General features: G+C 38.0%; 1 protein-coding gene across 3 annotated transcripts in view; it reads right to left on the bottom strand.

Moving 5' to 3' along the window:
- Window positions 1–14,252, bottom strand: part of AFF3 (ALF transcription elongation factor 3) — a 564,644-nt gene that overhangs the window by 177,633 nt on the left and 372,759 nt on the right. For all 3 annotated transcript variants that reach the window (XM_081831996.1, XM_081831995.1, XM_081831997.1), the window contains one exon: window positions 7,351–7,387. In XM_081831996.1, the coding sequence (XP_081688122.1) occupies window positions 7,351–7,387 (37 nt within the window). The remainder of the gene's footprint in view (window positions 1–7,350; window positions 7,388–14,252) is intronic.

Genomic DNA, 14,252 nt, shown 5'->3' with positions numbered 1-14,252 from the left:
TCACCCTCATTAACATTAATTTAATTAATAATTTAATTTTTGGAATTGCCTGTAGGCCCATTAGAAAAATCACAAACCAACAATTGGATTTATAATATTATAATGATTAAATATTAGTCACTAAAGAACAAAGTAGTAAGACTGGATATGTACAGAAGGGAACATCACTAACTCTGAAGGCAAGTGTTCCTGGCATTTAGGTCAAACGTATTTCCGTTCTTATACTTCATCATGCCACATGTTAATCTGTCTCAATGAAAGGCTATGCTTTTCCTAAAAAAATGTTGAACAGAGAGGCACGTGGGTGGCTCATTTGGTTGAACGTCTGCCGTTAGCTCAGGTCATGACCCCAGGGTCCTGGGACGGAGCCCTCCACTGGGCTCCCTGCTCAGTGGGGGGTCTGCTTTTTCCTCTCTCTCTGCCCCTCCCCCCTACTTGGGCTCTCTCTTGAGCTCTCTCAAATAAATAAATAAATAACATCTTTAAAAAATGTTAAACAGAGTATGCATTTAAGGTACATAAAATGTATATGTCTATGAAAGTGTATATACAGGTTTAAAAAGTTAAAATTAGTTAACTGTGAAAACACCTTCCAGGCCAGGAAATGGGTATTGCCAAGAAATAACCTAGAAACCTCCTGGGCTTACGTCCTCTTTCTGCCCTCCCCTCCAGCTATCTAGAAATGGAATTTTGTGTTAATCATTCCTTTTCTTTTTTGATGGTTTTTCCCACCCAAGTATTTATTAGTAGATAAAAAATTCTAGTTTTTCCTGATTTTAAATTTTACATAAATGGAATCACACTGTATGCATTCTTCTGAGACTCACTTCTGCCATTCAATGTTATGGTTTTTAGCTTCAGCCATCACGATGTATTGTAGCATTGGTTCACTCATCCTCATTGTTATGCAGCATCTCCTTACAAAAATCTAACATGATTTTCTTATTCATTTGACTTTTGATGGACATTTATTTATTTTTCCAATATGAATGATGTCATTACAAAAATTCATGAACTTCCTTCCTTGTGCACATGTTAGTTCTGGTACATGGGGCTTACATATTCTCAACTTTACTAGGGAATCCTAAACTGGTTTCCAAATTAACTTATGGTTAAACTTTAAAAGATTTTTCCAGCTTAATAATGTAAAATGCAATTTCATTGTGGTGTTTGCATTTCTGAGTGCCAATTCTCTGTGACACTCCCTGTCAATTCTTTTTTTTTAAGTTTTATTGTGTTCAGAATCTTTATTTTTATTTTTTATTTTTTTTTTAAAGATTTTATTTATTTATTTGACAGAGGGAGACACAGTGAGAGAGGAGCACAGGCAGGGGGAGTGGAGGGGGGAGAGGCAGGCTTCCCGCCGAGCGGGGAGCCCGATGCGGGGCTCGATCCCAGAACGCTGGGATCATGACCTGAGCCGAAGGCAGGAGCTTAACGACTGAGCCACCCAGGCGCCCCTATTTTTTATTTTTTTAAAGATTTTTTATTTTATTATTTATTTGATAGAGAGAGAGACAGCGAGAGAGGGAACACAAGCAGGGGGACTGGGAGAGGGAGAAGCAGGCTTCCCGCTGAGCAGGGAGGCCGATGCGGGGCTCGATCCCAGGACCCTGGAATCATGACCTGAGCCAAAGGCAGATGCTCAATGACTGAGCCACCCAGGCGCCCCATCCCTGTCAATTCTTAAAAAAAAAATTTTTTTTTGTAGTATTCTTTCTTTTTTTTTTTAATTCTTAGAAGCATTTTATTTTCTTGATACAAGTCTTCTGTCATATATATACATGCACACACACACCCCAGGGAATAACTGCACCCAGTGTGAGTCTTTTTACTCTTTTTCTGGAATCTTTGGATGATTATAAGTTCTCAATATTAATGTACATGAATTGATCAACATTTTCCTTTATTATTTTGTTTTGTTTAAGAAACACATCAAAAGATGTTCTATATTATCTTTTGAAAGTGTATATTTTGTCTATTGACATTTAGGTCTTTAAAAAATACAAGGAATAAGGGCGCCTGAATGGCTCAGTCGGTTAAGCGTCCAACTCTAGATTTTGGCTCAGGTCATGATCTCAGGATTGTGAGATCGAGCCCTGTGTCAGGCTCCATGCTTATGGGGAGTCTGCTTGAGATTCTCTCTCCCTCTCCCTCTGCCCCTCCTCTCTCTAAAAATAAATAAATAAATAAATCTTAAAAAAATAAAAATATGAGGAATAGTTTTTGTATACACTATAGGGTAGGAGTTAATTTCATTTTTCTCCCTATCAATAAGCAATTATTCTGGTACTATTTATTAAAAAGCCCATTCTTTCTCCATTGGTCTACATTATCAGCTCTGTAATAATCTAGTTTTCATACATCTGTGGGTCTGTTCCTGGGTCTTCTATTTCATTTCTCAATTTGTCTATTACTATCTTCATTACTTAGCTAGAAATATGTATTTATTTTTAATACTGATAAAACAAGGCTCCAACCTTGTTCTTCTTCAGGACTGTCTGAGCTACCCTTAGCCCTTTGTTCTATCAAATAAATGTGAGAATCAGCTTGTCAATTTCCACATATATAAAAGTGAAGTTATAAATTCGCTGTCTGCTGGATCCCACTGCCCCACTGCCACTGTTGAAAAGTCAACTGGAGGGGCGCCTGGGTAGCTCAGTCGTTAAGCGTCTGTCTTCGGCTCAGGTCATGATCCCGGGGTCCTGGGATCGAGCCCTGCGTCGGGCTCCCTGCTCGGCGGGAAGCCTGCTTCTCCCTCTCCCACTCCCCCTGCTTGTGTCCCCTCTCTCGCTGTGTCTCTCTCTGTCAAATAAATAAATAAAATCTTTAAAAAAATATATTGTTTAAAAAAAAAAGAAAGGTCAACTGGAAGTCTAATTGTTGCTTCTCTGAAGGTATTAAAGGTTATTTTAAGAATTTTTCCTATCTTTGTGATTTGCAGTTTAACTATAATATGTCTAGTGTGGACCTCTTTTTTTTATTTATCTTGCTTAGTGTTCATTGAGTTCCTTCAGTCTGTGGGTAGTGTCTTTCAATACTGGAAAATTCTCAGCCACTGTCTCCTTTAATATTTCCTCTGTTCCCTTATCTCCTTCTGGAACTCTAGTTAAGTATATGTTAGACCTTCTCATTTTATCCCCCATGTTTCTTAACTTCCATTTTGTATTTGTCATTTCTCTAGGCTGTACCCTAGATAATTGCTTATGTCCAATTTCCCAATTCATTATTTTTTTCTTCAGTGAAGTCCAATCATCTGCTATTAAACCTGACCAAGGAAATCTTATTTCCTATTATTACTTTTTCATTTCTAGAGGTTCTGATTAGTACTTCTACAAATCTTCTTGTTCTTTACCACATTTTCAATCCTTTCCTTTTATTTCTGGAAATTAAAGTAAGCACTCTTGTTTTATATTTTGGGCTTGGTAATTCCACCTGATCTTAGCCAAAAGGCCAAGAAGCGATGGGCTTGGTAATTCCAATCTCTCAAGTCCTTGCAGGTCTAACTAATTCTCTGCTAATCTGTTTTTTATTGCTCGTTTATGGTCTCTTGTTTTCTTGTACGTGAGTGGTTTTCTCTTTAAGTATATTTACTTAAGCAATCTCATACCCAATGTGGGGCTCGAAATCATGATCCTAAGATCAAGAGCTGTACGCTCCACTGACTGAGCCAGCCAGGTGCCCCTATTTTTTTTAAGTTTAGTATATGAGTGGTTTGATAGTGAGTTGCTCATTTCCCTTAGAATTCTATTTTTATTATTCTTTATTCTTTTCTGCTTCCCCCCCCCTTTTTCTGGTATTCCTATTAGCTGGATTTTGACCTTTCCATCCTGATTGATTTTCCAAGTATCTTACCTTCCTGTCATATTTTCCATCTGTCTTTTGCTTTATATCCAGAAAAAAAATGTTTTCAACCTTGTATTCTAGATTCCAGGCTTCAGCTATTTATTACTCATCATTTCTATTAAATTTTTAAATTGACCATACTTTAAATTCTCAAGTGCTCATTTATTCTGCAACTACTTCTTTTTCATGCCAATCTGTTCTCTTTATATTTAATACAAATAATTTCAGTTTTTTCTGAAGACTGTGATGACACTTGAAATTTTTTCTTCTGTTCCTTGAATTAATAGATTGATTCCCTTAGGGCCATTTCTTCTCTTTGGTGCTCTGTTACATATTCACATTTTTGAATGATAATGGGTTGATTAATGAAGGTAATTGGTGTGAATTTCCTGTATTAGTATATTGATTTCTTTTCCTAACATACCTTTGCCTTGTAGGGAAGGGCTGATTTAGAGCTCTCTGTAAGTACACAGGGTACTGTGACTGGAAGACTTCATTTAGGGTTCAGGAGAAGAGAGGCCTCAAGGTAAGCTGGGAGCCCTGACCCTCCCCCTACACCCTGACAAAAGTAGGAAGTACTTTACCCTGAGTGTGTAGTGTTTTTACTTCCTTCTTGAGAAAACGGGACTCTTCTTCTACCATCCATATATGTCTATTTTTCAGTTCCGGTATCATCTCAGAATCTACTTTGCTTCTTTCTTAGTTATCAGCCCCCAACTAGGACTTCTAGTCAGCTGTTCATTTTCTTAGTAAATATTACTTTTTTTTTTTTTATCTTTTGTTTTTTTCTTTTTGGGAGAAAAACCAGACTGAACGCTCTCTATGAGAATCAGTTAGGATGGGTGTGGAGGTAATCTGGGGGAGAATGGCCCAGGTGTTCCTGTCATTGCCCACAATCCATGCCTATCTCTTCTTTCTTGGGGTTGAATGGAAATATGGAGCCTCTCTGGGAGCTCCCTAGGATAGTTCCCACAATCACTAGAACTTGTTCCTGTTTGTTTCACTATTTTCCTTTTTTTCTTTTTCTGGGTCATGATTTTCTCTACCAGGATTATCAAACAGTATGGTCCTTTCTGCTTCTGTTTTCCAAAAACTCAATTGAATTTCTGGTTTGTTGATGGCATCCCTTCTTGTTCTCCATGCTATTATGAATTTATTTCCATTACTATAGCTTTTGGTTATTTAAATGCGGATCCTGAAGAATGGGGAAGAAGTGCTTATGTTTAGTCTTCCTCTTGAACAGGATGTGCTCATAACTTTCGAAAAACATAGACATACATCATCTATTTTAATATTTAAGTGTCTTAAACTTAATACACTTTTATAATATTAAATTAATCACTAATTCAACAAATTGACTAAAGCATCTATCTTTTAAGGATTTGGATTGAAAAGAATTTCTGTTTAATTTACACACTCTTTTCCCTTAGTTATGTACATAACATACTTTTTCTAATTTCAAAAAGAAAAAAAGCACTGACCAAAAGTGATAGTCCGTCAATCCACACATATACATTTTTGTGTGGTGTCTTTGAAGTTCAGTTTTTTCTATTTCCACATATTTGCTGGAGTCAGAATTCCAAACACATTCCAAACTGTAATGATTCCAAACCAAATACAAGAAACAGCATTGGAAATGCCGGTGGCATCAGCTCTCCTGAAGTTTCAAATGTGTTTTAATCTATAGAAAAAGCTCAGATTTTTTAAATAGCGATATTACCTTTTTATAGACATGCTTGGCTTTGGGGGAAACTTATTTAGAAAAAAAATATCCCCCTATCCCTAGAAAAGAGGAGGCCAATCACAAGTTTCCATAGACAATGAAATGCCAGAGAGTGTACCACACAAGGCAGGTGCCACCTTACGTTCTGTAGAGGATGAGGTCTGCTCTACATAATCTACATTGCAGTGTAAGCACGTGGATTTCTGACATGCCATAAAAATATGCTAGATGCATATAAAAATCACAGTATATAGTTCTTGGACAAGAATTCAAACTCACAGTGAAATGACAGAAGCAATCTTCTAGGGGTCAAGGCAATGGGATACAGTCTGTTGTCTTTGGGGTAGAGATTCCGGAATACAAATCCTGGCAGTCATTTTTTGTTTGACCATGTGACCTTGGGTTAGTTATTAAGCTCAAAATCTCATTTTCATCACGTGCAAAATGGGGATGGTAATGCCTGCCTTATATGCCTATGGTTAGGATTCAGTGAAATTCCATGTCAAGGCACTGGAACACAGAAGAGACTCAACAGCTATTTCCTTTGTTCTTTATGTCAAAAACTCTAAGCTCAAACAAGTACAATGAATGTACATCGATTATATTCTCCCTTTACCCTGAACTGTTTAAGTTCAAATAGAAAGAAATAGTGAGGAAAGTAATGGCAACTCTTCAGTATGTTCTAGTTTTCTAGTATATTCTTTAGTATGATCATAAGGCATATGATGCTGATACTGCACATCTCATGGACCTAATCAGGCATTTCTTTTAAGTCCTTTTCTTACCATTTAATTTATCATTTTCTTTAGATTTCCAGTCCCTTGGCCTTTCACCTCTTCACCAGTGCCTGTGCTCACAGCAAATCCCAAAAGAGGGTGGGATAATTAAGTGATATTGCGTATGCATCATGATGCCACCATCCCCTGACCCTGACCTTTCTCTAGCTGTACATTAAAAGTCTGGGGTTTTCTAACACATTTGTCTGGATGTCTTTTCTCAAGTCTTCTGCCTCACAGATGCTCAGTGGGTGAGCCTCAGTTCCAAAGATACATTTACTAGCTCAGAGTGATTTTCATGTTCAAATGTAGCTTTGCAATTGGCAACGGGTGCTCTCAGCTGACTGGCTGGTCATGAGACTAACAATGCCCAGTCTTGGTGAGCGTGCTTTCATGACATGAATGGGGTAGCATATGCATTTTTAATGCTCAAGAAGATATTAACACCAATTACTAGTGCCAAAGAAGAGAATTAAAACACTACTTCATGGAATGATAACATCCTCTCTTTGATGATGAAGCCCACATGTTTTATTAGATACTGGTTTCAGTAAGAAAGTTGCTTCCTAGACACTGCAGCCTATCTCTGGAAGAGGGCATGATTTCTTCATGGATTCTAAGGTCATTTATCTTGAGGTCTTCTGATTGGTTCTCTTGGACCACTTGTTTTCTTTCAATTTAGATAACTTCCTAGTTGCCTTTAAAGATTTTTTCCCCTCCACATAAATACTTTAATAAAGCAAAATGTTCCTTCCTCCCAGGACTGCTTTGAAATTCACCATTTTATATTTTGGTCCTCCTTCCCTTTGAATAAAGCTAGAGGAGCACTCCAGAATCTTAACCATTTGGGCAGTACTTGAACAAATGGCCCTCTTTTTCCCCACCTGATTTTGTTTCTTAGTGAAATTCTTCTCAACCTACAGTCTATTGCATGCTTCTTCCCCTCCTCACCCCCTCTATCTTCCACCCTCCACATATGAAGCTGTAGAGAGAAGTCTTTCTTACTTGGATTATTGTGTCCGGAGGAAACAAGCTGAGAGTCCTAAAAGAACAAGAAATATCAATTAATTTTCTTATTTTGACTTTCAAAATCTAAGTTGAATGTGAAACATACTATTGGTCATTCAGACCCTATTCATTAATCGTGCTCTCTACCAGCCACTGTAATGAGAAACATTTATATCGATGTGCTTATTACTAAGCAGTTCCAGAAATGTAGTTCGCAATCACTTTGCTTTTGTATTGTAGACTTTTTGTTTATTGAGGTGAAATTCACATAACATAAAATCAACCACATTAAAGTGAGCAATTTAGGGCCTGGGTGGCTCAGTCAGTTAAGTGTCCAACTCTTGGTTTTGGCTCAGGTTGTGATCTCAGGATTGTGAGATTGAGCCCTATGTCAGTCTCCATGCTCAGCACAGAGTCTGCTTGGGATTCTCTCTTCCTCTCCCTCTGCCCCTCACCACCCCTGTACACTCTCTCTCTAAAATAAAAATAAATAAATCTTAAAAAAATGTTTAAAGTAAACAACTCAATGGCACTTAGTACACTCTTAATGTTGTATAACCACTACCTCTATTTGGTTGCAAATATTTCCATCATTCCAAAATAAAACTCGTTACCCTTTAGGCAGTGTCTCCTCAGTCCCCCCTTCTCTCAGTCCCTGACAATCACCAATCTGTATCCTGTCTCTATGAATTTATCTATTCTGGGTATTTCAGGGAGTGGAATCATAAAACATGTGACCTTTTGTGTCTGGCTACTTTCACTTAGCATAATGTTTTGGAGGTTCACCCATGTCATAGCACAGATCAGTACTTCATTCCTTTTTATGGCCAAATAATATTCCATTGTGTGTATACACACCAATTTGTTTAGCCATTCATCCATTAATGGATGTTTCAGTTGTTTCCACCTCTTGGCTATTGTGAATAGGGCTGTTACGAATACACAGGTGTATGTATTCATTTCAGTCCCTGTTTTCAATCTTTTTGGGTATATACCCATGAATGGAATTGTGGAGTCATATGGTAATTCTATATGAAACTTTTTGAGGAACTGCCAAACTGTTTTTCACAGTGGCTGAATCATTTTGCATTTTTACCAGCCATGTATGAAGATTCCAATTTCTCCACATCCTCACCAACACTTGTTATTTTCTTTTAATTTTGAGACATTTTATGATAGCCATCTTAGTGTGTGTGGTTTTGATTTATATTTCCCTAATGACTAATGATGATAAGCATGTTTTCATGTTTTTGCTGGGCACTTGTATATCTTCTTTGGAGAAATATCTATTTAAGGACTTGACCCATTTTAAAGTGGGTTGTTGGCCTTTTTGTTGTTGAGTTGAAAGAGTTTTTCACATATTCTGGATCCTAGACCCTTATCAGACATATGATTAGCATAATATTTCCCCCCATTCTGTCAGCTGTCTTTTCACTTTATTGATAATATCCTTTGATGCACAAAAGTTTTTAATTTTAACGAAGTCCTATTTATTTAATTTTTCTTTTATGGCTCATGCTTTTGGTGTCCTATTTGAGAATCTACTGCCAAATCCAAAGTCATACACTTATCTCTATGTTTTCTCCATGAGGTTTATGGTTTTAGTTCATATATTAGGATTTATTATATAACTGACTTTTAATCTAACCCACTTCCCTTTGGATGTACCTTTACTCTCATCACCTTTCTATAGATGAGGCTGGAAACCATCTCACCAGGGACAATTCACTGAACAACTCTTGTCAATCTGACATTGGTGGATGGGAAGATTATTACAGATTTCCACTTACCTGCAATGGTGGAAAGCCAGGACTATATAGTATTTTGAGTTTAGTTACTGTTTAGGTAAATAGCAATTGAACCTGATTTTATTTGCATTTAAGTGAAATGCTAACTTTTGTTTTGGGAATTCACATCCTTTTTACTTGCAAAATTCCCATTTAGCATGAAATATAAGGGAGACTTATGAAAGAACAAATTAATCAAGATGGTAGGAATGTAAAAGAATAAGTGGCAGCACATAAAATCCAGTGATACCCCTTTATAATTTCAGTGCATGGGACAAAAACCCAGTGAAATGGAATTACCTTCTAATATATAGTTTAAGGTATTTTACTAGAGTTTTGCTCCATGAATATGTTTGTCATGGGACAGGAGATGTCCTTTATGACTTGTTGCATATTCAAATCCATATGATGTTTTCAAAAGGAATTCCACTGGAACGGTATAAAATCAGCCAGACTGCTGGGTAGGGGCTGGGTGGGAAAATAGGGAAGGGAAGGAATTCCCCGCTCTGTTAAACAGACTGAGTCATACACAGATGCTTATAATGTTAATGCTGGTAATGGTGAGCTATTCATATGAAGAAAAAGAACAAGCTCAACTCTCAACCTGAGATTCAGGTTTTGGAAACAGTGTATTAAGATGAAATATTGTTCTGGGCACCTGGGTGGCTCAGTTGGTTAAGCCACTGGCTTCGGCTCAGGTCATGATCCCAGAGTCCCGGGATTGAGTCCCGCATCGGGATCTCTGCTCAGCAGGGAGTCTGCTTCTCCCTCTGACCCTCCCCCCTCTCATGTGCTCTCTCTCTCTCATTCTCTCTCTCAAATAAATAAATAAAATCTTTAAAAAAAAAGATGAAATATTGTTCCTGAAATGATGGGCTAAAGTATAATCCTCATAAATAAATAATTTGGGCCTACTTTGGATAGTTGTTATTAAGAAGACATCCATGGTTAAACCCTCCAAATGGATTGGTGTGTTTTCCATCTTTTCTAATTAATTTAGAGTTTATATTTGAACATAAATTAGTGTTAGCTTTGATACGTGAAAGTACTTTGAGCCCCATGTAGTTGACTCCTCTGAGCCGTCTGTAGATTTCGACATTTTGCAGGTGTCTTGTACTAGAAAGGTAAACACTCACTCACCATCAAATAGACAAGAATGGTAACTGAGATAATTTTCAGCAATAAGTTCATTCATTTTTTTTTTTTTTTTTAAGTAGGCTCCATGCTCAGCATGGAGACCGATGCAGGGCTTGAACTCATGATCCTGAGGGCAAGACCTGAGCTGGAATCAAGAGTCGGACATTTAACCAACTAAGCCACCCAGGCGCCCTGCATTAAGTTCATTCTTAAGAGAAAAAGTGGAGTTTTTGTGAGACTGTTTGCTCGCACTCTTGGGAAAGAGCTCATTTTATTTCTTGGTGCACGTTAGGCATCTTAAAGTTCAGACAATGACTACAGACCGTAGACTCATGAGCAAAGAACCAAAAATAAGCTCACAGATAACCTGAATTATAATTATATACTGCAAGATCATGTATTTCAGAGATCGAAGACTTTGAATTTTACCTAAAATATTTGCGTAACTAATGGTGATTATTATTTCTATTTTGTGTGGGCAGTAAAGAGAGGCAGAAAATGGTTAAAGTAATTGGTTAAAAAAAAATCACCATAAAAGTCTGCCCTTCTAGAGAGAAGGAGACTTCTGGAGAGGCAAAATAAAATAAAGACTTTGTCTTAATATGTAATGTCATGTTTGTAACCGATATCTTCTGGGTGCTGCACTGAACAAATACTAGCTTGAAAATACTGACTCTAACCCCAGTGTTTCTATATCATGCAACTCTGTGGGTACGAATGATATCCCATTATCATTCTCATTGACATTTGGCCAGCACGCAGCCAGTGGGCTGGTGGAGGGCGTGAGTTACCGTATGAAGCTCCTCCCAATATTACGTCCACAGGACACTGTCTTCATTCTGACTAGGTCTCTGTTGGCCAACAACTGGGCCGGTAGCTGCTGCTTCTTGAAGGACTCCTGCTCTGCCCAGGCAGCTGCAAAACCCGGGGGCTACCACAGAATGTACAGACCCTTCATCCTTCACCTAGCCAGGGCAAGGCTGGGTTCAGAGCCTAGGGAAACAAAGCCCCTCCCTCCCGAAGGGCCCAGGCACTTACTCAAGTCCCTCCCACTTTGTATTTCCTGCCACCCAGGCACCCACACACCCATAGCTTCAGTCTCAAAGGCCTTGCTGTCTCTTCTCTTCTTTCTCTCAAAGGCCCTTGCTTTCCGTAAGTAGATGCTTGCGGAATTGCTAACCCCATTTGCACATTCTTATTTTAGTCCCCTCTGGGAGCACTCTACGAGGGCTGCAAGGTTCTGTCAGGCACCTTAAAGGTTACAGAGGGAGTGTACAAAATCCCTGCCTACAGGGCCCAGGGGTCTTGAGTTAGCAGTGGAGATGATGTGTATACGAAATATTATAACCCAGGGCTGAAAGGGATGCCACGGCCGCTCTGCAAGAGTACTTCAAGCCTTTGCATTCTGTCCTTGTCCTTGGGATGCACGTCCTGCCGTTTTCTGTTTTCTGCTTGGCAAACTTCATTCTTTCTTCAAGGCTCAGAACAAAAAAGCTCAAGGGTTACCTGCTCTTTGAAACCTTCCTGAATCTCAGAAGGATGCATCTGCTTTATGTTTTCACTGCACCCACTGCCACTACAGAAATTATCTTTTCAACTAGGACTCTTTAACAAAAAAAGACAAAGCCAGCTTTATTAAGGTACAAATTACATGATACAAATCGCACATATTTAAAGTATACAACTGGATAAAAATCACAAAAAGAATGCTACTATTATTACTGTCTAGACCCAAGGATGGCTCTATCTTGTTAAGGAGCATTTACTATTTGAAGAAACAAACAACAGTAATATCTATTCATTAAAGAAGGTTCAGAACAGCAATAAAGTATAAAAAAAAGTTGCCTGTCATCCCATAACAGGACACTGCTAAGGTTAATCGACTGCTTCTGGTTTGCCAGTGTCATTCATCAAGTGTGTGTCATTCTGACATGTGCACAAAGGGGACAGCCACTTCTGGTTACTTACAAGAATATCTACAGATGGGAATTCATTCTTCTCCACCTCCAAGTCCTGAATTCCCAACACCTATTGTTTGGTACACGGGAATCCTAAACCTTCTCTAAATGTGGTGTTTAACTGGGAAGTAAAGTTTGTACACATCATTTGGCTAAAGACAGAAATAACCAAGTGTGCTGGTATCTGAGAAAGCCCTTCAATGAAGCACTATAATAAAGACTGTATTTCATGTGTAGCCTGCCATCGAAACTGTCTGAGGCTACCTTCCCTTCTATACTACTATGAAAGAAAAGTACTGCCAATTAATTGTAAGATCCCATCAACTCTAAAACAAATCCTGATTTTAGGGAATGTAAGATGAAAAAAAAAAATCTACCTTAGATCAGTAAAATACAGTAGTTCTTAACCCATGTAGCTTAAGGACGATCCTTATACTCTGAGGGTATTACTTAAAAATGGCTCTTTGGAACCATCTGAGGACTGTTCCACTCAGATCTCTCCTTGCTTGCCTATCAATCCAGCGTTAGAATTATAAAAGGCAAGAAACGGAAATATATCGGGGGTGGGAGGGATGGGGTGGCTGGGTGATGAACATTGGGGAGGGTATTGTGCTATGGTGAGCGCTGTGAATTGTGTAAGACTGATGAATCACAGACCTGTACCCCTGAAACATGTTAATATGTTAAAAAAAATAAAAAAAACCCCGAAACCGAAATATATCTTCTCTTAGTTTCAGACCCACGCATTAAGCTAGTTACTATAGAAAAAGGAACCACCTGATTTGGGGTCTCTCTTCACCCCCAACCATCACTTTCTCCTCATTCTTTTCTATAAAGCTCAGAAGAGTTGAAATAAGGTAATTTAAAATTAATTTAAATGTTTGTTTCAAGGGAATGCTAAAACATGGAGTTTTAGTCCAAACACTTTGTGGTACAACTTAAAGCATGCTAGGAACCCCAAGAGGGAGATAGAAAACAAGCTTTCTAACTTTAAAGTATTTTCCTTCACACTTGCTGCTTTTCTTCTCCTTCTAGTGTACAAAAAGCCAATAGGATTATCATTTCTAAAATGATGCTAGAATTCTTCTGTATAATGTTTTAAACACTGATCAGGAAAAATAGTTCCAGACCAGGTTTGATCCCACCAGAGCCAGCATCCATTGCCACATGAAATGTTTGTGAAATGTCATTAGGTTTGCTCATATGCCTTCTGAGGATGGAAAAGGTTCTACAACTTTGAGTCCTTTATTTGCATTTCAAAATTTATGAGATTGCTACAGAAATGAAGAGAAAAGGGCAAATCAAATTCAATTTTTTTTTCTTGGTTGAATTACCTGATAATGGTACACAGTCTTTTTTTTTTTTTAACCAAATTCAATTATTTTTGAGATTTAAAGACTGAGATGGACATGTCTGGTAGTTTTTGTCTAGGGAATTGTGACTCCAAATTAAGATTTCCGAGAAGAGAAAAAATATCAAAGTTCATTATCAATGAACTTTACTATACATTATGTCCTTTAACACTGAGACAAATTGGGGAAATTCTCGGAAGTATTTAGCTAATTAATTTAGTGGTACTGGTAACTCAGAATGCCCAGTTAAAAGGACTTTCCTTGTGAGGTTAAATTGCCCCTTCAATCTTTTTTTTTTTAATTTTATTTTATTATGTTATGTTAGTCATCATACATTACATAATTAGTTTTTGATGTAGTGTTCCATGATTCATTGTTTGCCTATAACACCCAGTGCCCCATGTAATACGTGCCCTCCTTAATACCCATTACTGTGCTAACCCATCCTCCCACCCCCCTCCCCTCTAAAACCCTCAGTTCGTTTCTCAGAGTCCATAGTCTCTCATGGTTCATCTCCCCCTCAGATTTCCCCCCCTTCATTCTTCCCCTCCTGCTATCTTCTTCTTTTTTTTTTTTTTTAAACATATAATGTATTATTTGTTTCAGAGGTACAGGTCCTGTGATTCATCAGTCTTACACAATTCACAGTGCTCACCATAGCACAT

Source organism: Leptonychotes weddellii, chromosome 10 (genome assembly GCF_054177405.1).
Source record: "Leptonychotes weddellii isolate Sample4059 chromosome 10, ASM5417740v2, whole genome shotgun sequence".
Taxonomy (NCBI): Eukaryota; Metazoa; Chordata; class Mammalia; order Carnivora; family Phocidae; genus Leptonychotes; species Leptonychotes weddellii.
Note: the sequence above shows the minus strand (reverse complement) of the source record. Positions and strands in the feature narration are given on the sequence as shown.